The sequence below is a fragment of the Pteronotus mesoamericanus genome, unplaced genomic scaffold, assembly GCF_021234165.1.
Source record: "Pteronotus mesoamericanus isolate MK-2021 breed Mesoamerican mustached bat unplaced genomic scaffold, CSHL_Meso_final contig_24, whole genome shotgun sequence".
NCBI classification, from domain to species: Eukaryota; Metazoa; Chordata; class Mammalia; order Chiroptera; family Mormoopidae; genus Pteronotus; species Pteronotus mesoamericanus.
Window position 1 is genome coordinate 5,989,237 of NW_026555100.1, and position 26,787 is coordinate 6,016,023.

Below are 26,787 nucleotides of genomic sequence, written 5' to 3' on the forward strand. Positions count from 1 at the left end.
AAGTGACGATAACATCGGGGCACCGGCCTAATGCTCCCGCCTAAGCGCAGTAGCGACGACGGGTTCCGGCGCTGAGCGCGTTTCTGCCTTTCAGAAAACAGGTTCCAGACAGGCACCTGGACCGAAACTGAGGCCAGTATTTGGCAGCTGCTGGCTGTACCCGACGAGCTCACGCGGTGGGAGGGGCGGCAGAGGAAAGGTGCCGCCGCAGAGACGGGTAGGAGAGACCCTAGAACCGTAAGAGGAATTGGCTTCATTTTGTCAGGTGGAAGGATGGAGTTTATCTGAGCAAAGAGCCCTAGACTACAAGCTGGGCCTCAGCTGCTCGGTCGCTTCTCTTTCTGTGCTCCTTTGTTTTCTCCTCTGTACAGTGAGGAGTTAGCTCGAGGGACCTTCATGTCCTTTCTGCTTCTGACACTGAATTCTTCATAATAATGTGTGCTTGGCATTCTGGGATGGGTAGGTGGGTAGAATTTCTGTCTGTCCCTCTGGATTGAAAGGCCAAATGATGATTTGGACAAACTGTGGTGAATGGGTGTCTGGATATAAGATGCAGGTTCCTCTCGACCTCATCTTATTAGTCCGTTAGAAAGCCAAGTAAATATAAAAATCGGATCACGTGGGCCGTCCAGTGCAGTGCCATTGTTTACAAGCATCACCTGGAAGCAATAACAAACTAGTACTTTTGTTTGTAAGGGAAACGCTTAAAAAATAAAGATATCCCACCTCTTATTGTATTAGAGCTTTGCTCCCCTGAGACCTGAAAAATGGGCAAATTTTGAACAGATCAAGAACCATGGACAAATTGTTTTGGGAAGAGACATGAGTGTTTTGTAGTTTTGAATTGCCCTATTTCATAGAATGTTTATAAAAGAGATTGATTAGAATTATGCAGAGTAAGGAAGATTGCTTTTAAGAGGGATTGAATAATAAAAATGTAAATCGGGGAAGGATTTTAGAGATGGTGGAGTAACACTCGATAATTCTACGATTAAAGAAAAATCCCCAGGAAGAGATAGTGAAGTGTCCAAAATGACACAAATAATTTAGTGGCAGAGCTGGGACTTCGGGTAGTATTTCAACAGAAGATGTTAATGCAGTGTTCTTAAAATGCGTTACACATGCCACTGCAACTACAAGGGCAAATATTTTTAAATTATATCCTTATATAAGTATTACTTAATTTGAGAATATGATGTAGGATTTCCATTCATTGTGTTATATCACAAGTTTTTAAACAATTTTAAGTATAAACATAATTTTAAGTACAAAAATATTAAAAGAACATTAAATAAGTGTTATATTTGATACATGGTCAAGGCAGATATGATGATAATGGTATGTGGATAACTGAATTTTGGAAAACAATGTTAATGGAATCACCTAGAATAGTTCAGGGAATGGACTATTACTCCTACATTGTGCTATATGGTTTATACTATTGAAACTTTAAATGTAGTTTTCAGAGAAGAATGGAGGAAAATATGAAGCTTGCTACAGTAGAAGATACTGTGGAGTACCGCCTGTTCCTGATACCAGATGAACCAAGGGACCCAGAAAAACACAAGGAGATTCTTCAAAAGTATATTGAGAGAATAATGACCCAGTTTGCACCTATATTGGTCCCTTACATCTGGCAGAATCAGCCTTTCAATCTCAGATACAAACCTGGGAAAGGTAAGGAAGGCTCTTTTACTTATTTTGATTTGATATGTATAACTTTTAATGTCATCCTGATAACAGTGATATATAATAGCCCATAGTTTATTCAGTATTTTCAAGAGGTTTATTTCCTGAATTTTTTAGATTAGTGATGCTTGCCTATCTTCAGTTATGCCCTTAATTTTTTTTTAACTCATATTGATGAAAACACGCTAATAATTGTTACCTTAGGAACTAACATATCAACATTATTAAAAACTTGGGCCTATTCTTTTAAACTTTACTTTTCTATGCCATAACTTATCTAGGTACCTATACAAAACAGATTCATGCATCTTTAGCTGTTATTTTGCATGCATTTCTCACCATTGGTGATGTGTTTAGTAGCCTACCTTGTTGTACATAGTTGTTTTGGTAGCAATCTAAGAGTGGCTCTGCCCGGCATATAAAGAGAAATAATTGGGCTTTATGACAGTTATTTGCCATTCGGAAGCATTTTGGGTTTCCTTCACTGTCCTCCCTGTGTTGTTGAGATCTGACCCCTGGCCAAATAAGGCATTTTGTCCTACAATTTCTTTAGCTTTACTAAAGTGGCTCATGGATAAGTGACCAGAGCTGCACTTATACAGTGACTTATGTGAGGTCTTGTTTCAGATCAGGAGCATCTTATGAGACCATTAGTCTGTCTCTCAATTGGCTGCCAAATGTCTTTCCTACTTTTAATTTTATTGAACTGCTGCTTCACGAAAATAAAATACATATGGTATTTATTGGCAGGAACACTGTCATATCCAAAACCAATTCCTTATCTTTTTTCTACAAAATCATTTTTATCCAATGCCAATGAATTACTAACTAGTTATCCAAGCTAGTTAGTAATTCACAATCACACTCAGCTCCTCACTTCACCATGTTCAGTCAGGGATTAAATCCTAATGTTATTACTCCTAAAATATTACCCCTTCTCTACATCTGTTTGGCTACAGTTTAGGCCCTCTTCATCTCTTCATCATGATAGCCACCTAACTAACCTCTCTGGTTCCAGTGTCTCCAGTTTCCTCACACTGTTTAACTTACCTTTGAAAAACATAAATTTGATCATGTCATTCTCCTGCCTAACATTCTTGAACAGTTCCATATCACTTCTGGAGGAAGTTTAATATATAAGGTAGATAGAAATAGGTACCATTATTGGAGCTTCTCCAGTTTAACAAACCTAAAAGATTTGGGGTGGGGAGAAGAAGAGTTCCTTGGGCTCTTTTTCCTTTTTTTTTTTTTTTTTTTTTTTGCCAGGGCAGCTCTTGAGACACTCCACCATGCACTTGCTTGACCTCATTCTGTTAATGTGATGTATTGCATTGATTGATTTTCATATGTTGAACCATCCTTGCATTTCAGGAATATATCCAACATGGTTCTGATGTAGAATCCTTTTAATGTGTTATTGAATTCATTTTGCTAATATTTTGTTGAGGATTTCTGCATCAGCATTCATCAGGGATATTGGTCCTAGTTTTCTAGTATTGTCTCTCTGGCTTTAGTATTAGGGTAATGCTGGCCTCATAAAATTAGTGTGAGCATGTTCACTCGTCGTCAATTTTTTGTAAGAGTTTGAGGAGTATAGACTTTAATTCTTCTTTAAATGGTTGGTAGAATCCTCCAGTGATGTCATCTGGTTCTGGACTCTTTTGTTGTTCAGATTTTCTATTTCCCTTCAACCCAATCTAATTAAATTGGGTCTACTTAAATTGGGTGTTTCTAGGAAATTACCCACTTCTAGGTTATCCAATTTGTTGGTTTATAATCACTCATATTGTTCTCTTATAGTTCTTTTTGTATCTGTGTAATAGGTGGTAATATCCCATTTTTCATTTTTGATTTCATTTATTTGAGTCCAATCTCTTTTATCTTAGTAAATATAACATTTTGTCAATTTTGTTGATCTTTTCAACAAACCAACTCAGTTTATGTTAATTTTTTTCTGTTGCTTTTCTGTTCTTTATTTCATTTATCTCTGCTCTAGTCTTTGTTATTTCCTTCCTTCTGCTAGCTTTGGATTTAGTTTGTTCTTTTTCTAGTTCCTTAAGGTGTAAAGTTAGGTTGTTAATTTGAGATCTTTCGTAACTGTAAACTTCCCTTTTAGCACTGCTTTCACTGCATCTCATAAGTTTTATGTTTTGTTTTTGTTTTTATTTGTCTCAAGATGTTTTCTAATTTCCCTTGTGATTTCTCCTTTGACCTGTTGGTTGTTGAAGAGTAAGTTGTTTAATTTCTACATATAATCAGATAATGTACTTGTTCGAAAATTCTACTTCGTCCAGATCTTCATACTCACTGATATTCGCAGAGCACTCTATTGTCTGTCCTTCCTTTGTACCTTTGCACGTACTATTCTGTCTTTCTGTAAAGCCTACTTCTGGTCATTCTTTCAGATGAGCATAGCTAAGATATTACATCCTTTATGTTCACTTAGTCCTCAGTGCATACATCTGTTTATCATCTTGTTTTGAGATGGCTTGGTTGTCTATCTCCTGTTGTCCAGGCCCTCAGATCCTCAAGAGTATGTTTCTTGTCTCTTGTCCAGGGCTGCAACCCCAGCTCCTAGAATAGTACCTAGAGCATAGTCAATAAATGTTTGTTTAATGGAATGATTATTTGTATTTTTATTTGCACTGGCAAATTAATTTGATTATATGATTGCTTTTCTCTTGTTTTTAGGAGGTGTTCCTGCTCATATATTTGGCATGACAAAGTTTGGGGATAACATTGAGGATGAATGGTTTATTGTTTATATAGTAAAGCAAATTACAGAGGAATTTCCAGAATTGGTAGCAAGGTATTTTAGTTATTTAATAATTCTAAAGGTATTTTTTTCTTGAAAATGATGGCATTTTTTTCCATTCAGTAATTTTTTTCCCTGTAGGCTGGTATAAATTACACAAATTTGGGACACAGATTTTAAAAGTGATTTCTATGTTTTCTTTCTTTTCTCTTGTGAATTCCTTTTCTTGAGGGAGACTGAAAAGTATCCATGGAGAGTTCACGTTCCAAAAAATTTCAAACAAAACCCTCTTGTTTGAAGTTTTCTCATTATGAAAGAAAAAATACCCGTGATCAACAAAATTATCAGAAGTGATCATCATCGAATTTATTGTGGATCTTTAAAAGAATTTCATACACACACCACACACATATTTCACAGATGTATTTACTATGTCTTTGTATATTATACCATAACTAAAATTTTTGAGAAACTATATACAGAAGAAATTTAAAGAAATATCAGTGAAATATATGGATAACAAAGTAAAATCTAACTCCATTTTTAAAATGGGAACTGATAGTTTTCTGTAATGACCAAATTTTGCCAGCAGATGGAGTTGTACACACTTACTACTTATCTTAGTTTCCTAATCAGACCCCAAATTCTGATCTTTTTCTACCCACCCATTCTCTTCCCTGGCAGAACAAAAAGAAAAACAACAACTTTGAAAACTTAGTATTATATTGAAATTTCAAACATACATAAAATTAGAATGAATTCATGTGTAACTATCACACAGGTTCAAAAATTGTTATCATTATTCTTATTTAAACCTTTCCCCTATGTCCCCATCACACAACAAGATTATTTTAAAGCAAATCTCCAGTACTATGCCATTTAACCTTTAAATACTTTAGGAGGTAAATCTAAACAATAAGACCTTTTATTTTAAATAGCATGGTTACAACACCTAAAAATAATTAGCAATAATTTCTTAATAAATGATGGATTTGTATTTATTTTTAAAGATATTTTATTCATTTATTTTTAGAGAGGGGAACATTAATGTGTGGTTGCCTCTCACACGCCCCACACTGGGAACCCAACCCACAACCCAGGCTTGGGCCCTGACTGGGGATCAAACCAGTGACCCTTTGGTTCACAGGCTGGCACTCAATCCACTATGCTATACCAGCCAGGGCAAATGACAAGTTTTTAAATGAAGAAATATAAAAATATTAGTTTCTGTCTTTACAAGTATAATACAGAGGGGGGCAATCCCTCCCTTTGTACGGATTCTTGTATTTACATACTGATGGTCCATACCTACATACCAGGCCTATAAAAACTTTTAATAGTAGGCATCTACTGTCTTGTAAGTTCTTTTGTTTTTTAATTAGAAAAAGAAGGTCTTTCTCCGTGTTTCTGCATTAATCTTCCTAAGGTAGAGCTGTAACCATTTTACTGTCCTATTCTAAAACCTATCATTCTTTTTGTCTGTAAAACTAAGGTTATTTTCATTGATTCTACCAACAGCAGTTAAAGCTCTTCTTAAAAATGACATAACTTTGCTTCTCTAGTCTTGTTCTTTACTAGTTGTCATTCTCCAAATACCCACTGTCAGTTTTGCCACTTCCATGTTTTTTTAATTGAATTTATTGGGGTGACATTGGTATCATAAAATGATACAGGTTTAAGCGGTACAGTTCTATAACACATCATCTATATATTGTGCTGTGTGTTTGCCACCCCAAGTCAAGTCTCCTCCCATCACGGTTGCCTCCTCCCTGGTTTTGCTCATGATGTTCCCTCTGCTAAGACCATCTCTCCTTTTCTTCCTCCATCTCCACCCATTAAAAAACCTAGAAATATATATATATAAAAAATACTACCTTTTGTGTGACGATAGAAGAAAATAAAAATTTATATTCCTATTAGCCAGATTACACATAAGCAAACTCTGGAAAGATAGATAAGAAATAACAGCAGTGAAGGGGTATGAGTAGGGCATATAGGGACACAAAATAAGATTTTTCATTGTGTAACTTTTTTTTAAGATTTATTTATTTTTAGAGAGGGGAAGGGAGGAAGAGAGGGAGAAGCATTAATGTGTGGTTGCCTCTCACATGCCCCACACTGGAAACCTGGCCCACAACCCAAGCGTTTGCCCTGAATAGGAATTGAACCATTGACTCTTTGGTTCGCAAACTAGTACTCAATCAGCTGAGCCACACCCGACAGGGCTCATTGTGTAACTTTATGTTTTAAAGTTGTAGCCATGTGACTCATTTATTTATTCACAAATTTGAATTCAAAAAACAATGCAAATAGGGCAAAACAAAATTATCTTTGAAGGCCTAAGTAACACCTCCATAAAAACTTACCTTGGCTATTTGTGATTTTTTTCTTTTAAAATTCTATAGTACTTTGTATTTTTTTTTGTCTACTATTATTTATTTGTACACTTATTTTCTCTCCAACTCCCCCATACAATCATAATCTTCATTATTTAATTGTATTTTAAACATTTACTTTGTTGTAGCAATCTATATATAGTACAAACTTAGATAGTTACTAAGATAAATGAAAAAGTTTATTAGAATGAAAAAAGTATATTAATCAAAAAATCTATTTCATTATTAGCAAGTATGTGCTTTATGAATGCAAAATTGGAACTTTTTTTCCATTAGGATCGAAGACAACGATGGTGAGTTCTTGTTAATAGAAGCTGCTGACTTTCTCCCCAAGTGGTTGGATCCTGATAATAGTGCTAATAGAGTAAGTATACACAAATTTGGAAGATTTAGGGGGATAAAATCATGTTGCAACATTTTTAATAGAACCTAGAGTTTGTCAGTGCCTAGTATGAAAATTAAAATGTATCATTTTGCAGGTGTTTTTCTACCGTGGGGAGCTGTGCATTATTCCTGCACCGAGGAAACCTGGAGCAGCATCCTGGTTGCCCACTACACCCCCAACAATCCCACAGGCATTGAATATAATCTCAACACACTCAGAAAAAATTTTGGCCTCAGAATCTATACGAGCTGCTGTGAATAGGCGTATCAGAGGGTAAAAAAAATAACACTTTCATTGCTAGTCAAGGAGCCTTATACTTTAGTGCAGTTCAAGTCTTTCATTGACTGTAGACTTTCTTTTGCTTAGATTAATGCTAATTTTCATTTTATCATTATTCTTCATGAAATTGACTAACATTTTAAAATCAGGAAACATATCTTTTAATTCCCATTTAAAAGTGTTATAAACCAGCCCCAATATTTTTATATTATTTACCTTAGATATTGTGGCTCAGTATTATTTATATCCAGAAATAAAAATTTTGAGATCTTTAGAAATGAAAACATAAGGGAGCACAATGTGCTTAGGTTTTTCAGTGGTTCTGGGCTATGTGTGGGATTCTTTGACCTATGTGGAACACTTTAGCCTCTATTCAGAAGAGAAGGCCTAAGTCTAATAACACATTAGTAAGTCATTCAAATTTGAATAGCTCTTAAATGTTTATCACCGCTCAGGTCTTAGCAATATTAAAAATCTCTTTTAGCTTTGTTTCAGTATATTTTGTACCATATTTTTAGAAGGGTAAACTTTTATCTTTATTGCAAAGTATAGTAGAGTTTTTGTTTTGTTTTTATTGAACCACCTTAATCCCTTTTTAAAATTTGCCATTTCCTCTCACTTTTTCTCTTTCCCTTTCCTCCTTCCTGCAGTTGTTAGTATACACAGTATTTTTATCTTTATGTCTTTTGTCACTATTTACATCTCATTGTTGATGAACCAAGATGTTAAGAGAGAAGTAAATGGTATAAGGATTCTAGATATTTACATATCATAAAAGTAATTATGTTACTTGTCACAGATACCCAGAAAAAATTCAAGCCTCCCTTCATCGAGCTCACTGCTTCCTCCCAGCTGGCATTGCAGCAGTGCTAAAGCAGCGCCCTAGGTTGGTAGCCGCAGGAGTCCAGGCATTTTACCTACGGGACCCCATTGACCTGCGAGCCTGTAGGATTTTCAAGACTTTCTTGCCTGAAACACGAATAATGACGTCGGTAAGATAATCAGTCCTGGTTATTTAGTTTGTCTCATTGGAGAGATGAATGTTATTTTAATTGTTCACTGGAAAAAATTGGAAATATTCTGTTTCCTTATTTCAAGTTAATACCCATTTTTTTCTTTTTTCTTATATCCAGTGAGGAAGATTTCAAGAGACCTAACACCCTGTTTTGTGTATCAGTGTTTCCGAGCTATTTCTGACCATATCTTTCCTATTTGAATAATAATTTTCTTCTTAACATAAAACATTTCATTTCTTTTCAAGAAATAAGAATTATATTTTTATTTTCTACCCATCAAAATTGCCATTTAATGTAACTAATGGTAATAATTCCATTAATGATAACTAAAAAGCAGACAGTGAAGGTAAATTTTATGGTATGTGAATTGTATCTCAAGCTGTTGCTAAGAAATATTGGCAGTGAATAGGTTGGGTCTTTGCATTTCATATGAATATGAAGCTTATAAATGAAGTTATTGTTATTAACTATGAAATGAGATTCAAATTATTTTTTAATTTTAAGAAAAGACTCACGTCTTTCATGTTTCAATAATCCAGGTCACCTTTACTAAATGTCTGTATGCACAGTTGATGCAACAAAGGTTTATGCCAGACCGGCGGAGTGGATACAAGCTGCCTCCTCCATCCCATCCCCAGCACCGAGCCCATGAATTAGGCATGAAGTTGGTAAAGTTGAACCAGAAAAATTTATTTTCTTCCTACATATACAAATGCTCTTAAGAGAATAATGACACAGCATATAAACTCTAGAAATAAACCCTATTTATATAAGTGAACATGTAGTAAAATGTGACATTTCAAATAAGAAGGAAAAATGGATTATTCAGTAAATGATGATAGAACGGTGAAGCCATCTGAATGTTAAAGTTGATTCCCTCACACTTATCCCAAAATAAATTACAGTTGGACCAAATACTTAAATGAAAAAATTGAAACTGTAAAATTTAAAAGAAAACATAGGAGAAATTTTTATAATCTGAGTAGGAAAGGCCTTTCTAAGCATGACTTGAAACCAGAAGCTAGAAAAGAAGAGATTGATAAATTTGATTGTGTGGGGGAAAGAAAAATTCCAATAATAAAATCAAAAGAAAGTAAACATGGAGAAAGTATTATATTTTCAATTTAAATGGCAAAGCTGAATTCTCTAATATATAAAGTTCCTACAAGTTAATATGAAGAAAATACTAATCAATTAATTAACAGTGTTCAGAAACATAAAAAGGTAGTCCAGAGAAAAGGAGATACCACTGATTTTTAATCTAAACATATGAATTATGTTGACCCTTGCTCATATAATAAAATAAATGCAATTTAAAGCTATAAAATAGTATTTTCACCATTTGATTGGCAACTATCAAAAAATCTGATAATATATACTATATTGGTAAAAATTTATAAAGAGATAGTATTATCAAACATGATTGATGAGACTATAAATTGATTCAGTGTCCTAAAACAATTTGTCAGTATCCATCAACATTTAAAATACACAAACCTGACCTGGCTGGTGTGGGTCAGTGGGTGGGGTGCTGGCCTGCGAACCAAAAGGTGGCAGGTTCAATTCTCAATCAGGGCACATGCCTGGGTTGTGGGCCAGGTTCCCAGCTCGAGGCCTGTGAGAGGTAACTGATTGATGTATCTCTTACACATTGATATTTCTCTCCCTCTCCTTCCTCCTCCCTTCCCCTCTCTCTAAAAGTAAATAAAATCTTTGTAAAAATAAATAAAAATTAAAAAAATAAAATGCACAAACTTGCCCTGTCTGGTGTGGCTTGGTTGGATGGTTGGAGCATCTTCCCATACACTGAAAGATTGAGGAATCAATTCCATCAGGACACGTGCCTAGGTTGTGGGTTCAGTCCCTGGTCACGGAATGTACATGACACAACCAACTGATGCCTCTCTTTCTCTCTCAAAAAAAAAGCAATGAGAAAATGTCCTCAGGTGATGATATAAATAAATAGATAGATAGATAGACAGATAAATAAAATGCACAAACTCTTCTGGTCAGAATCTTCACTTCTAGAAATTTATCCTCCATATATTTTATGAGTGCACAAAGACATATGAGGACACTCATGACAGCATTTTTTGTAGTAGCAAAGATTGAAAATTACTTCAATGTTTATTAGTAGGGAATAGATAAATTGTGATCTATCTATGAAGTAAGATGGATAAATTTATGTGTGCTCACATAAAATGACCCCCAGTGCATATGACTAAAGGAAAAAGCAAGGTTCAAAAAAGAGAGAAGCCAGTAATTTCCCTTATCTATATTTTTAAAAAAAGAAAAAGGAAAAGCAAGGTTCAGAATAGTGTATACTTTGCCATTTAATGACAAAAGGGATGGAATAGTAGGATATACGTACACTATCTGCTTCAGTGCATCGATTATTTGCATGAGTAAATCGATTACTTCTGAAGTGACGTGCAAGAAATTGGTAACAGTTTCCTCCAGAGTGATCGGGAAGGCTCTGTGTTTGAATTAGTTTGCTGTGTGCATTCATTATATTTTTTGGTGAAAGGACTCTTAAGGTGAAGTGATTTTTCTCACTTTACCATATCTGAGACCATCTCAATTCCTTTATAATTTCTGTCAGACAAGAAGCCTGAAGCCTTTTTTTAAATCCTCAGCCAAAGATGTGTTCATTGATTTTTAGAGAGAGGAAGGGGGAGAGAGAGAGGAAGGTGGTGAGAGAGAAAAAAACATTGATATGAGAGAAAAACCTTGATCAGTTGCCTCCCATATGTGCCCCAACCAGGGATCAAACCTGCACAATGTTCCAGCCAACTTAGCTACCAGACCAGGGCATGCAAGCCTTTTTTAAGCAAACAAGAAATAAATTTATATTCTAATTTAATAATCAGCGAGAACAGAAATCTCTTTGGAGATAACAAGAATTCTTATTTTGTGTTATTTGCATTCTCGTAATTTTTCGTAGTCTAGGGAGATTAGGAAACTTGGAAATAAAGTCAGATTTTTCATAAAATTCCAAAAATGTCATAAATGTCCACATGTCCATGTGCCCAGTCACCTGATTCTTGAGGTGGCTAAATGGAAAGAAAGTAACCTAATAATGGCAGGGGGCAGAATGGGGACAACTGTAATTGAACGACAATAAAAAAATTTAAAAAAGAAAAGAAAGTAACCAAATAATAAAAATATTATCTGTTCCATCTAGGCTCATGGATTTGAGATTCTATGCTCCAAATGTAGCGCACATTTTTCTGACTCCAAGAAATCCCCTGTGACTGCCTCACCACTCTGGGCTGGCTTCCTCGACAGTCTGAAAAAGAATGATTACTTTAAGGTGGGACTTGCAGTGCATATTTAAAATCGTACTATCTAGGGAAAATCAAGCCAGTGATTTACAGTCCTGTGGTCCAACACAGACAACAGTATGGTGATGGGAAGAGGGAAGAGGGGGTGGGTGAAGGTAGAAGAAGGTAAAGGGGGATAAATGGTGATGGAAGGAGACTTGGGGTGAGAAATACGCAATACAACATACAGATGATGTATCGTAGAATTGTATACTTGGAACCTGTATAATTTTATTAACCAATGTCACCTATAAATTCAGTTAACAAAAATAAAGTCCTATGGCCCATTTTTAATGTGGGACATAATTAGAGGAGCTAGAATTTAAAGGAACCATTCTAGTTCAGTAGTAATGAAGGGGTGTCTATGAACTATATCCAGTATTAGAAAAATTAATAACATTTATGTAAAGTGATAAAAATTATTGTTTGTATCAGGTGAACAGTTGTCACAAATCAGTTCTTAGATAATAGAAAATGGTAGAAAACCTTCCAAACTATAAAGAGGCCCTTAATGGTAAAAAGGATTAGGAACCACTTACTCTAACCTAGTCCACTTATTTGAAGAAACCAGAGCTCAAACAGGTGTATTAATGGCAGAACAGCGACTAGGACTCAAGCCTCATGATTCCTAAACAATGTATCAGGTACTGCCTCCCTGAAACTTGTTGGCAAGCAGCTCATTTTAATGACACCATATAAATAATGTTCTGATGGGCCATTATTATTTTTTTAGGGACTGATAGAAGGTTCTGCGCAATACCAGGAAAGACTAGAAATGGCAAAGAACTACTTCCAACTCTCAGTAAACCGACCAGAAAGGTGAGTTTATCACTACTTAATCATGGCAGCAGAGGTTAAAGAATGACTTACTCTTAAGGATAGTCGCAGAGGTCTGGAGTTTACATATCTAAACAGTTAATGGCAAGGACCGTGATTACTGAAAGGGCTGGGGCTGGGGAAGAGGAGGTGTTGTACAGACGATCTCTGGCACTGGTCACTGTTGTTATCATCATATAATGGCTAACATTTACTGAGTACTTAAAGTGAAGGCCACTTTAAACTTGTTTAATTCCCCCTTACAACCCTATAAAATAAGTACAATTGTTATTATTTTCTATTTACAACTGAGAAACTGAGACTAAGAGAGATTAAGTAATCTGCCATAGGTCACAGACCTAATAAGTGACAGACCTAGGATTCAAACTCAGGCAGTCCGGTGTTGAGCCAAGTGCCTAGTAATTCCTACAGGAGTTCTGGGCTGTGTTTAGCTATTTTAGGTGGGTCTACAACACAGGGCGAAGCAGGCATTCAGCTTCCAAATCAAAACTCATTCTAACCTGACATACATTTCCGGGGGGGGGAAGAAATGAATACAGGGTTGGAAGGAAATGGCGCCCCCTTAGCATCTAATGAAGTTAGCTTCAGTTCTGGCAACGGTGCAGTAGCACATCGGACTGACTCCCTTCCAATTACAATTATAAACCCTGGACAGAATATAAAAAATAGTTCTTTGAAGACACTGGAGGACAACAAAAGCAGGCAAAAGTTGGAGGGAATAGTACCCTCAAGAGAAGAAAATCACAATTGGTGAGGTCACATTTTTCTGACTTGCCTCTGAGGGCACTTCCAAGTCAGTATGACACAAGGAAAGCACAACTGAAGCAGAAAGTCTTATTGGGCTGAGGAATCAAAGGTCGGAATATGAGTAGTGGAAAAAATTTATGTTTTCAAAATTGAATTTGAGATACTAAAAGCTATTAACTAACGTAAAGAAATAGCCTTGTGTATGCTATGGGGTCTCAGGTTATATATTTCTGTATTTTGTTTTGTTGTGGGCTTTTTTTTTTTTTTAAGTCAAACTGATCTGGTTTTGAACCCAAGGCATTTTGTCAACATTTCAACCACCACATATCACATAGATTTGTGTAATTGAACGTTCTTTGAAGACTGTGTAAAGCAAAGTTGATGTTGAGAGCACTAACCCCCCCTTGTCTTTGAGATCATCATGACTTTACAGCAGTCCTTACTCGTAAGTATCTAGGGACGACACCTTTGTCCCATTTCTATCAGTTTTATGGCAGTAATTGGTGGCAAGACAATGACTTCTTAGAGTATCGTTTAAAAAAACATGGGAAATAGAGCCAGGAGAGTAAGGAGGAGGGTCACTCTCAGAGTTGGGGTCTCTCCCCCAGGTGGTTCCTCTTGGCCTTAGGAGGCCACTCCTCTGGGGAAAACCGTTACCTTGTAGTCTTGGTTTCAAGAAATGTTAAGAAATTAGAGTCATAAGGAGGAGAATTAGGGCTCCTCATACACAATGAGATAGATTGGTGGTTGGGTAGTTCTTCCTTTTAAATAATAAAGTTTGTTGTTGTTATAAAAGTAACATATTCATTCATTATAGCAAATCTAGAAGGATGTAAGGAAAAAATTTATACCACAGAGTCATCCGCTATTATCATTTTGTTTTCCCGCCTTCCAGGATTTTTCCCCCAACCCAGTTGATTTTTAAAAGTTTTTTATACTGTATAGACATTTCATGTACTGTGTATAATTTTTACTCCTTATGAACTTATATTTTCCCATGACATTAAAAAGTCTTTATAGCCATAACTTTAAATAGCTGTACAGCATTTCAGCAAATGAATGTACCATAATTTACTCAATGTTTTTACTATTGGCAAAAAATTACAAATTGCTTAAATGTCTAAAATATTAATTATGTTCCAGAAGAGACATTTATTCTTTAAACCAGGATAATTTGTAACCAGTTTAAAACCAAACTGAAATCTTCCTCCAGACCTGTTATTGAATTTCCAGTTTTCTAAATAGCTGAATTAATATCATAGATTGCTCCCCATTGTCTTTTTTTTTTTTTTAATTTCCACCTGTCAATATGTTTATTGATTTTAGAGGAGGGGGGAGAGAGAGAGAAACATTGATTAGTTGCTTCCCATATGAACCACAATGGAGTGTCGAACCTACAACCAGGTATTGGTCCTGACCCAGGATCAAACCCGTGACCTTTTGCTGTATGAGTCAGCAACCAATCAGTTGAGCCGTCTGGCTGGGGCCCCACTAATTTTTAATAGTGCCCCGATCCTCCTTATCACCCAGACCTGGCTGTCCTTTGATCTGAGTCCCTAGATCCCGTCAATTATCTTCTGCCTTACATTCCCTTTTCTTCCTGCCCAGCTACTTATTTCTTGAGCTATGGCAATACCTACTTGTTTCTTGGCCTCTAGGGACTCTTTGTCTTCCAATTCAACTTTTAGAGCCAGGAGAATCTTTTGAAATAAATCTTTAATCATGTTACTCCCCTCTCCTAAAAAGTATGAGATTGTGATAGTGAAAAATTATATGCAATCTAAGTGTCCATCGGTAATAGATACCTGAATTGCAATGCATTTATATGATGGACTAACTTCCAATTAAGTGTCTAGAGAGTAGCTAAATATACATAAATCTAATTCAGGATTTCACAATCTTGGCACTCTTTACATTTTGGACCAGATAATTCTCTGTTGTGCGTGACTCTCATGTGCATTGTAGGATGTTTAGCAGCATCCCTGGCCTCTAACCAGTAAATACCAGTAGGATTCACTCCACCCCCAGTTGTGACAACTAAAAATGTCACCGCATATTGTCAAATATCCCCTGGGGGACAAAATTATCCCCAGTTAAAAACCACATTTATATTCACTTATTCAACATATATATTTGACTATCTCCTGTGCCAGACGCTGTTCCAGACACTGGGGATCCAAGTGAACCCCAAGCTGCCCTGTCCTTACAGAGTTTATATACTAGTGTAGGAGAAAGACAGTAAACCACTGTGTGATATTAGATGGCGATAAGTGCTTTGAAGAAAAAGCTGTGTGTGGGAAGAGAGATAGAGGCTGCTATTTTAGCTACATTGTTTAAGGAGGCCTTTCTGATGAGAACAGACCTGAATGAAAGGAGGAAATGAGGCATATAGGTATTTGTGGGAATAATAATGTTCCAGGTAAAGGGAACAAACAACAAATACAACATAGAAACACGCGCGCACAGTTGCCTACACTTATACTTGTTAGAGCAGTCACCTCTGAGCAGCAGGAGAATGGATTGGAACTGGGAGTGTTGGTCATTGTGGGAAACATTAGCTTTATCTATAATGTTTTTTTAAAAGTATATATACATGTTACTAGTTTAGTTTTTTTATGTTAAATGTATAAATATTTAAACTAAAAGTAAATATAACAATATTATAATTCTGGGTGGTAGAAATATAGACATTTGTTATATTATCCTTTGGATGAGTCTATATTATTTAAATATCTTAAAACTAAAATTGAAAATAGCAAACAAGTCATCGTTGATCACCCCCCCAAGTTCTTAGCCATTTCAGGCTCACCGTGCTCTCGTCTAGTCCTTTTGTCCAGCTTTTCTCCCCTGCTTAAACCAATCCAAGTGCCATTGCTCTCGGAACCTGTTCCTCACTTCCCTGCCTCAATACAAATGCTCATTATTTTTCTTGCCTAATTTTACTTGTCAAAATCCTCCCCACTCTTAAAGGCCTAACTTAACTACTTCCATTCCCTCTCTCACTTTTTTTTTTTAACTTCTCTGCCTTCATCTCAATGGATGTAATTAACTTCTCCTATGATGCTCCATAGCATTTGGCATCCCTGTATGACTTTGTAGTATATAATTTATTATGATTATTTGTATATTTTTTTCTTCCCTAGTAATAGTTACATAATATGGAATAGAGACAATATTTTTATCACCCATGTGATTTAGTAAGGTGTGCAAATGTTTATCAAATGATACAACTTCATTACATAACTTAATTTGCTCTTTTCTAAATAGTAGAGACAAGGTTCCATCAATTTAAATAACTCACTCATATAAATAATCTCACTGCATATTTCCTCATCAGTTTATAGTAGGAGAAGCAGAAAATAGTATCAAAAGACTTGATTTCAAGCCTTTGCTCTGTACAACTAAATGACCCCGCAAAAGTTATAGACCTTCTCTGGGCTCTGGTTTTCTCATCTTTAAAACAGGATAGTAATTAGAGGACTAAATAAGAAAATGTATTTAAAGTCCTATCTTAGTATATAATACATATTAGATTGATTTTTGTTCATACTTCCCTCTGGGGTTTTTTTTCCTCATATGTCATATGTATATAAATGGAAAGAGTTGTTGTACTAGATCAGCAACTTCATGATGATCTTCCATGGGGCTGGCCACAGAACCAATGGGGAAGGCAGACAGGTAGGCCATTTCAACCAAAGCAGGTTGTTCTTTCTTTCAGGTTTACTGGGCTGTACTTGACAAATAAGATTATAAGATTATACACACACACACACACACACACACACATATTTATATATAAGTATATATATATATACACATATATATACACACACACACTTTGTGAAAGGATTCTACCATCTAGTTAATTAACACACCCATCACTTCACTTTATTTTTGGTGAGAAAATTTAAGTTCTGATATCTTAGCAGATTTCAGTTACTAATACAGTGTTATCAACTGTAGTCATAACGTTTTACATCATTAGATCCTTAGACTATATTCATCTTATAGCTGGAAAAGTGTACCCTTCTACCATCCTCTCCCTATTTCCCTCACCCCCTAGTCCCTGGCATCCACTTTTCTACTCTGAGTTTCTATGAGTTTGGCTTTTTTTTTTTTGTTAGGTTCCACATATAACTCACCCTAACAGTATTTGTCTTTCTCTGTCTGGCTTAGTCCACATAGCATAATGCCTTCAAGGTCCACCCATGTTGTTGCTAACGGCAGGATTTCTGTCTCTCATGGCTGAATGATATTCCATGTGTATATATAATATACCACTTCTTCTCTATTCACTCATCTGTTGATAGACACTTAGGTTGTTTCCATAACTTAGCTATTGTGAATAATGCAGCAATAAACATGGGAGTGCAGATATGTCTATAATATCCTATTTTCATTTCCTTTGGATAAATACTGAGAAGTAGAATTGCTGGATCATATGGCAGCTCTATTTTTAATTTTTGAGGAGCCTCCATACTGTGTTCTATAGTGACTGTGCCAATTTACATTTCCACCAACAGTGCGCAAGGGTTCTCTTTTCTCCACATCCTCACAGACAATTGTTGTTTCTTGTCTTTTTGATGAAGCCATTCTAATGAGATAATGATTTGCAGCTCCCTGATGATTAGTGATATTGAGCATCTGTCTTACATACCCATTGGCCATATGTATGTCTTCTTTGGAAAAATATCTGTTCAGTTTCTCTGCCCATTTTCTTTTTGATTTTTATTAAATTTATTGGGGTGACATTGGTTAATAAAATTATATAGGTTTCAAGTGTACAGTGCTATAAAACATCACCTGTATATTGTATTGTGTGTTCACCACTCCAAGTCAAGCCTCCTTCCATCGCCATTTACCCCGCTATATCCTTTTTTACCTCCCTCCACTCCCTTTCCCTCTGGAACTCACCATACTATTATCTGTGTCTGTGAGGAGTGGGTTTTCTTTTTGCTTTTTTTCTTTTTGGTTAATCACTTTGACTTTTTCACCCAGCCCTGCAACTCCCCTCCCCTCTAACAGATGTCAGTCAGTTCTCTATATGTCTGTTTCTATTCTGTTTGTCAGTTTATTTTGTTTATTAGATTTCACATATAAGTGAATTCATATGGTACTTGTCTTTCTCTGACTGGCTTATTTCACTTAACGTAGTACTCACCAGGTCCATCCATGCTATAGCAAAAGGTAAGGTTTCCTTCTTTTTTACAGCCGAGTAGTATTCCATTGTGTAAATGCACCACAGCCTTTCTATCCACTCATCTACTGATGGACACTTGTGCTGCTTCCAAATCTTTGTTATTGTAAATAATGCTGCAGTGAACATAGGGGTGCATATATTCTTTTGAATTAGTGTTTTGGATTTCTTCAGATAAATTCCCAGAAGTGGAATCGCTGGGTCATAAGGCAGTTCCATTTTTAATTTTTTGAGGCAACTGCATACTGCTTTCCGCAGTGGCTGCACCAGTCTGCATTCCCACCAACAGTGCAAAAGGGTTCCCCTTTCTCCACATCCTCACCAACATTTGTTGATTTACTGGTGATAACTATTCTGACAAGTAGGAGTTGATACCTTATTGTGGTTTTAATTTGCATTTCTCTGATGATTAGTGATGCTGAGCATCTTTTCATATGTCTGTTGGCCATCTGTGTGTCCTCTTTGAAGAAGTGTCTATTCAGTTCCTTTTGACCAGTTTTTAATTGGATTGTTTATTTGGTGTTGAGTTCTTTATAAATTTTGGATATTAACCCTTATCAGATGTATCATTGGCAAATATGTTCTCCCATTCAGTCTTTTGTTGATAGTTCCTTTGCTGTGCAAAACCTTTTTACTTTGATGTAGTCTCATTGTTGATTTTTTCCTTTTGTTTTCCTTGCCCAAGGAGCTATATCAGAAAAAATATAACTATGAGAAATGTCCAAGATTTTACTGCCTATGTTTTCTTCTAGCATTTTTACAGTTTTGAGTTTAACATTTAAGTCTTAAATCCATTTTGACTTTTTTGTGTGTGTAATGTAAGAAGGTGGCTTAGTTTCATTTTTTTGCATGTATTTGTCCACTATTCCCAACACCATTTATTGAATAGACTATCTTTACCCCATTGTACATTCTTGCCTCCTTTGTCAAATATTAATTGACCATAAATGCATGGGTTTATTTCTGGGCTTTCTGTTTTGTTCCATTGGTCTATATGTCTATTTTTATGTCAGTACCATGCTGTTTTATAGTATAATTTGGTATCAGGTAGCATGATTTCTCCAACTTTGTTCTTCTTTCTAAAGATTGCTGTGGCTATTTGGGGTCTTTTTGGTTCCATTTAAATTTTTGGAATATTTGTTCCAGTTCTTTAAAATACACCATTGATATCTTGATAGGAATTTTGTTGAATCTTTAGATTGCATTGGGTAGTATAGACATTTCAGTGATGTTAATTCTTCCTATCCATGAATATCATGTATGCTTCCACTTATTTGTATCTTCTGCAGTCTCTTTTCTCAGTGTTTTATAATACAGATCTTTTACATCCTTGGTTAAATTCATTCCTAGGTATTTTTTTTATGCAGTTGTAAATGGTATTGTTTTCTTAGTTTCCTTTTCTGATAGTTCATTATTCATGTATAAAAATGCAACTTATTTCCAGATATTTATTTTGTATCCTGTTATATTACTAAATTTATTTCTCAGTTCTAGTAGTTCTTTGGTGGATCCTTTAGGGTTCTCTATATGCAATAACATGTCACCTGCAAATAATGACAGTTTTACTTTCCACCTCTGCCCATTCCTTAATTTGATTGTTTCCTAGTTGTTGTTTTTTTCTTTTGTTTGAGGTTTTTAAAATTTTTTATGTATTTATTTTTTGCTTTTGAATTGTATGAGTTTTGTAAATATTTTGGATATTAACCCCTTATCAGATATATGATTTGCAAAAACTTTCTCCCATTTAGTAGGTTGCCTTTTCATTTTGCTCATGGTTTTCTTTGCTGTATGAAACAGTTTTTCTCTGAGCTCTTCTATAGAGTTCCTGGTAAATTTTATTTGAGAAAAAGGTGTCCATATCCTAAAACAAACATTTTAAAAGCAAATTAGACTAGATAATTCCTTTCAACTTTAAAATACCTATCTTTGTGATTATATTCTGAGTGCTCTTACTAAAAAATACTTATGTCTTTTATTTTTTTATAGCTCTCTTGCTATGAGCCCAGGTGAAGAAATCTTAACCTTATTACAGACATTACCATTTGATATTGAAGAGCTTAAGAAAGAAGAAGCTAATCTTCCCCCAGAAGATGGTAAGTAACGGACCAGGATAAAGCAGATGAGTTAGAAAAAATTAAAACTAAGTCTTCCCCTGGCTGGGGTGGCTCAGTGGATTGAGTGACGGCCTGTGAACCAAAGGGTCACCAGTTGGATTCTCAGTCACAGCACATGCCTGGGATGTGGGCCAGGTCCCCAGTAGGGGCATCTGAGAGGCAACCACACATTGATTTTTCTCTCCTTCTCTTTCTCCCTCCCTTCCCCTCTGTCTAAAAATAAATAAATTTTAAAAAAACAAAAACAAAAATCTAAGTCTCATAGGAGCCTTCCCCCAGGGTACCTTTCATGTGAATGTAGTATAGTGTGGCAGTACCATGCTTTCTCCTTTTTTCAGATGATCAGTGGTTAGATCTCTCACCAGATCAGTTGGATCAACTACTGCAGGAAGCTGCTGGCAAAAAAGAACCAGAGCCCCCCATTTCCAAGAAGGAGGAGAACTATGACTTAACTCAAGTCTCAAAGAGCATGAAAGCTTTCATATCCAAAGTCTCAACCCACAAAGGAGCAGAGCTGCCTCGGTAATTCGTGTTCAAGTGTAACTGTCGGGGTGTCACCCCATGGCCTATAGGCTGCATGCAGCCCAACACAAAATCATAAATTTACTTAAAATTTTTTTTTTTTTGCTCATCAGTTTTTGTTAGTGGTGTGTATTTAATGTACAGCCCAGGACAGCTCCTCTTCCAGTGTGGCCCAGAGATGCCAAAAGGTTGGACACCCGTGAATAGTTATAACTGAGATGTTGAAATCATCCATCGTTGCCAGTCCCTCACTTTTTTAAGTAAATGATTTGCACTGCTTTGTTTATACCGCTTTGTTTCCCTGTTTTGGTATCTAGTACCATGACAACTTACTTATATGGAGTCATATTTCTATTAACTTTATCTTTCGCAATCCTTGAAGTAACCACTCAACAGGTTTAAAAGCCACCATCTCATAGTTGTTAGGGCAATCATGTGCTTCTTTCGATGTTTACTCAGAACGTTAAGGACTCTGAATGTCTCCCACTTGCAAGCACATTGGAAGCTTCAAATTCAACAAGTGGGATAAAAGGGTTCATCAGAGGAAGAAATAATAGAAGAAATTGGATGTTACATTTGGCGAGTAATGGGGGAAAAGGTAGATGGAATTGTTACTTGCAGGGGGCAAATATGTCTTTATTAGGGTTGATGCTCTGGAGCTCATGAGATGATTAAAATTTATGTCCAGTATTGTTCTTAATAATTTTTAAATGCTTGGTTTTTAAAGAGAAATACTTTTTTTTTTTTTTTTTTTGCCAACGTTAGGTATTTCTTGTGGGAGGTGAAGGGTGGGTAGATCCCTAAATGAACTTAAGTTAAAAGTGCATAAACAAATTGCAATTTTTACTTTTATTTTATCAATCTTTCCCATTGCTGTTGTCCTGAAAGACCAGGAAGTATAAGGACTTTTAAAATTTGAACTACAATCTTCCTTGTTATACCTCTTTTGAGGTTATGGCTCTAATAATGTTTCTAAGAATGGCGCTACTGTAGAAAAAGTTTCAAAGAGTTATATTCAGGATAAATCTTTTTTTTTTCCTTTAATTTTATAGAGAACCTTCTGAAGCTCCAATCACTTTTGATGCAGATTCTTTTCTTAATTATTTTGACAAGATTTTAGGTAAGTTACAGTGTGATATTTATTTTCACTTTGAAACTGTTAAGTAGTATGGGTAGGGCAGCAGAGCACTGAATCTCTCAGAAGACAAAACAATGCTTTCTCCTCATAATTTTGCGTTGCTTTCAATCACGAATCCCTGCCATCCTGAATGATTTTGCAGAGGATCTTTAGCTCAGTGCTTAACACAGTAGTTGCTCATATTTGTTGAATGAGTGAATGCTGTGTGTTTAGATAGACTTTACCTTGGCTCCCATATTATATTACTTTTCTCTTTTATACTTACTGAACTTACACACTGATAATAAGACATACAGCCCAATAAAAGAAATCAACAAAGGATATAAAAAGGCATAGCCTTGCAGAAGAAATATAGTCAATAAATATTTGAAAATAGTTAATTGTTTCCAGTAAGCAAGTAAATACATAGTTAAAATACAAAATCACTCTTTTTGCCCATCAGATTGGCAAAAATTTAAAAGATCGATGAAAACTAGTTTTCTCAAGGGTTGGAGAAAAGAGCAGCATTAACACTGTGGAGTAGAAGTATAAGTGTTCTTTTCTCAGGGCAGTTTGGTACTCTAGAATGATTATAAACTTTGACTTAGCAATATCACTTTCAGCAATTTACTCTCTAAAAAGGAAACTTGTGCTATTATGGTGATGGCAGCATTGTAGTAGCAAAAGAAATGGAATATCCTAAATGTCTATCAAGAGGGAGATGGCTAAATAAATCATAGTGCAGTTGACTCTTGAACAACATGGGACTGAACTATGTGAGTCCACTTACATGGAAATACTATAAACGTATGTTCTTGATAACATTTTCTTTTCTCTAGCTTAAAGAATACAGTATATAATACATATACAAAATATGTTAATCAACTGTTTATGTTATCAGTAAGGCTTCTGGTCAACAGTAGACTATTAGTAGAGTTTTGGGGAAGTCAAAAGTTATATGCATTTTTCAAGGGTCAGCTGCATATCTGTATTATGAAATACTTAATAAAAAATGAGGTTCATCTGTATGCTTTAACAGAGAAGGACTTCCAAGACATACAAATAAATGAAAAAGCAAACCATTGTTCAGTATATATATTTGTGGGAAAAATACAACTATGTTTATATATATAGGACATAGATAAAGGTCTGGATACCCACCAAACTATTAAAAGATGCCTAACTCTGGGAAGAGAGTGAAATGTGAGAAGTAATTCCGTGTGGCTTGAATGTTTACATCAAAATGTATCCATGCATATGTAGTTTTTAAATTTTTAAGTAAAAAATTTTAATTAATTGAAATCACATTTTTTAAAAAACCTGAATCTTTTCAGGTCAGCCTGTGTAGTTTTCTGCAAATATTTGCCAGCGGTACCATTTTCTGGAAGTGATTTTTGTGAAGATGTTTGCCTGTGTATATTGGTTCTTTTCTGCAAATAATATAATATTTTAAGTCTTTTGAGATGTGTAATCACTCAGAAATTTTTTTCACCAAGTGGCTTTTTCTCTGTTGGGGCATAGGGCCAACACCTCATGAATCAGACTCCGATGACCTGGATGAGGACGACTTCGAATGTTTAGATAGTGATGATGAGTTGGATTTTGAAACACAGGAGCCCAGGGAAGAAGCATCTATAAAAGGAACACTTGATGATCTCAAGTCATACATGGCCCAGATGGACCAGGAACTGGCACATACCAGCATTGGCAAAAGTTTTACCACCCAGAAGCAAATGGTATATGTGTGTTTAACTTCTTTCCCTTTCTGAGTCTGTTACAAAGAATAGCTAAAACCATATTTTATCGTTAAGAGGGATTTTGGTTTGTGGTAATATTTTTCTGATAAAAATTTATGATTTGAAATAAGTAAGAATACCAATTTTTTCCTAACTCTGGTAAAATGAAGGATTATTTGTTTTAGTAAACATAAGCTTAATTTTATTACTTATTCTATGTTATCTATCAGTGTTTAAAATAAAATCATGTGATAAATTAGTATGTGGTTATATACTACTACTAACAACTTAATTTTTTAAAATGAGAAATGACCTTAAGTATCCAAATATTTTCCAAGTCTTAATAGTGTTTGAATTGTATGTTCTCCTAATTTAGATCCAAATTTAGAATTCATCTTCTATTTGTGTTTTAATCCTGGTTTTTATACCAGCACTGTCCTAATCCTAGAACAAGAAATTAGGGAAATAGAATGAACCTTAAAATCTCATGGATTAAGGTTGGAAATCTGTCTCTGTCATCCACTGTGACTATGTCCGTTGGCCAATAATCCTCATGTCATAGAATTAACATGAGAAACAGTAAAACCCATAATGGGCCCTTAGTTAATGTTATTCCCTTGCTTTGATTGTCTAAACCACATTTAAAACTATAGTCACTTCTGGTATAGCCAAAATCTAGTAGAAACTATACATTAGATTTCTCTAAAGCAGTATTTCTTAAATTTCAGTGTGAATGTGAGCCATCTAAAGATACTATCAAAATATAGATTCTGGTTAAGTATGTCTGAGCTGTGCCTGAGATTTTATATTTCTAACAAGCTCCCAAGCAATGCACATTTGAATAGTGAAGGTATAAAGGTTTATAGATCAAGTTGTATCTTTCAAATTTTTTCCCAGCCTGTGAAATCAGAGGCTCAAGTAACAATTCGGAGTCTTTGTGGTTCAACTCCAAACAGTTTCAGGTTTTTACTTTAAATTTTTTCATTGGACGGGGGGTCGGGGGAAGAAAATCTAGTTTCTTTCACTTAGAAAATATTTGTTTAATGTTCCCTTATTTTTTTTTTTTTAACTCTTAGGCACACTATAACTGTACCTCCTCAACCTTGGTTATCTCCCTTGGGCTATCTCAGGATAGTGACGAAGTTCATTCAGTTTGTAGACACTTTTCCTAGGAGGAAAGTGTGTTATGATCTTTGGAACCAAATTTTAATACGTGTTTTAAATTACATAGTTTATTATTCATTTTTGCTTTCTCTCAAGAATACTTTGGAATTCAGTTTTACATTGTTGCTTAGCTTTGTATTATAACTGCCATCAATTTAATGGCATATTATCCCATGATTTTCTTTTCCCTCCATGTATAAGGAATCTACCAGTAAGAATTCAGATGAGGAAGATAATGGTGCAGGAGGATCCATTATGACACCAGTGGATGTAGACCTGAACCTGGTTTCGAATATATTGGAATCGTATAGTTCCCAGGCTGGACTGGCGGGACCTGCTTCCAACCTCTTACAGAGCATGGGGGTGCAGCTGCCTGACAACACTGATCACACACCCGCAAGTAAGCCAATGAAAGACTAAGCGGCAAGCCTAGCCTCTTTTTTTCTTAAATAAATGTTGGATCTGAGTGTGCTCATTTCTAGCTTACAGTGCTCTTTTAGTAAAAATATTTATTAGAAGTTTCAGATTGACTGCCCCTCAAGTATTGCTCTCTCTGCAGGCATCTTTGTGATCTCCAAGGGGTGCACAGAGGTAGTGAAGTCAGCAGAAGAAAGAATCACGCCCAAGATGAGATTTACGTGCTCCACTTTTAGAATACTTTTTAGTTTTGTTGAGGATTAAATGTTTGGTAAAGAAAGGAAGGTAGTCAAAAATAAGGAGTGAATGAGTTGCTTTTTTATTAGTTTTCAGGAATGACCTTGAACCTGGCTCACTCTGGTGACAGATACATTTTTTTTTTAATGTTTTACCTGTTTTTCCTATTCTACTTCATAGACCAGTGGGTTTTTATCCTTAGCACCTTCATAATTAATTGCCACATAAACATTCTCCAGCCCAGTAAGCCCTGAACCAAAGTTTCTTCTATTTATCTGTCATTTTCAGTATCCCAACCTTGTCCTCTTTTGCCTTAGCTTTCAGATATCCTTGGAGTTCTAAAGCAAAGCTCTCTTCCCACTCATTGCTGGGAAACAAAGTTCAAGGTTACAGCTTCTCCTATTAGCCACTCTCATCTTTTCTTTTCCAAAACAACACATTAATCCAAAAGCAAACAGTTACTCCATGGTAAATTTGAGAAACACTGCACACTCCCCTTTCTATCCTGTATTTTCAGACTGGGGATGTGTACACATGTGCTCACAAACACACCCACATAGAGATAGAAAAGACTGGGATATGGTAATACACATGGACCCTGAACTGTTTTCTTCTCACTGCAAGATATGAGGAAATCTCAGGGCCTCTCTTTCGAGAGTGCTTTTCCCTTCCGCATGCTGAGTTCAGCTGAGGTCAGGGCAAGCTGCCAGTCTCACAGGACAATCAAGTCCCATCACATTTTATCCCTCAACATGTCCTGATGAATGCACCTTGATTTCCCAAAGTAATGATGGTTTGCTGGCAATACTGGGAATTATTTTGGTTTCAAAAGGAAATTCAGTGTACAACTTTTGTA

General features: G+C 35.6%; 1 protein-coding gene across 2 annotated transcripts; it reads left to right on the forward strand.

The window, feature by feature from the left end:
- Window positions 1–44: 44 nt before the first annotated feature.
- On the forward strand, window positions 45–25,759 carry ECD (ecdysoneless cell cycle regulator). 2 transcript variants are annotated; one of them, XM_054572610.1, is made up of 14 exons: window positions 45–237; window positions 1,460–1,677; window positions 4,381–4,498; window positions 7,117–7,204; window positions 7,320–7,498; window positions 8,304–8,496; window positions 9,060–9,188; window positions 11,705–11,833; window positions 12,577–12,662; window positions 20,611–20,717; window positions 21,077–21,260; window positions 22,313–22,380; window positions 23,899–24,113; window positions 25,479–25,759. In XM_054572610.1, exons 2-14 carry the CDS (start codon window positions 1,473–1,475, stop codon window positions 25,695–25,697), a joined length of 1,920 nt encoding a protein of 639 aa, XP_054428585.1. In that variant the 5' UTR covers window positions 45–237; window positions 1,460–1,472; the 3' UTR covers window positions 25,698–25,759. The 2 variants fall into 2 exon arrangements, with proteins under 2 accessions (XP_054428585.1, XP_054428586.1); XM_054572611.1 differs by having other exon boundaries at window positions 45–217.
- The last annotated feature ends 1,028 nt before the right edge of the window (window positions 25,760–26,787 follow it).

Coding starts and splice junctions, on each gene's coding strand:
- ECD (XM_054572610.1), top strand. CDS start 1,473: ATGGAGGAAAATATGAAGCTTGCTACAGTAGAAGATACTGTGGAGTAC. Junction 8,497..9,059: donor AAACACGAATAATGACGTCG/GTAAGATAATCA, acceptor TCAATAATCCAG/GTCACCTTTACTAAATGTCT. Junction 20,718..21,076: donor TAATCTTCCCCCAGAAGATG/GTAAGTAACGGA, acceptor TCCTTTTTTCAG/ATGATCAGTGGTTAGATCTC.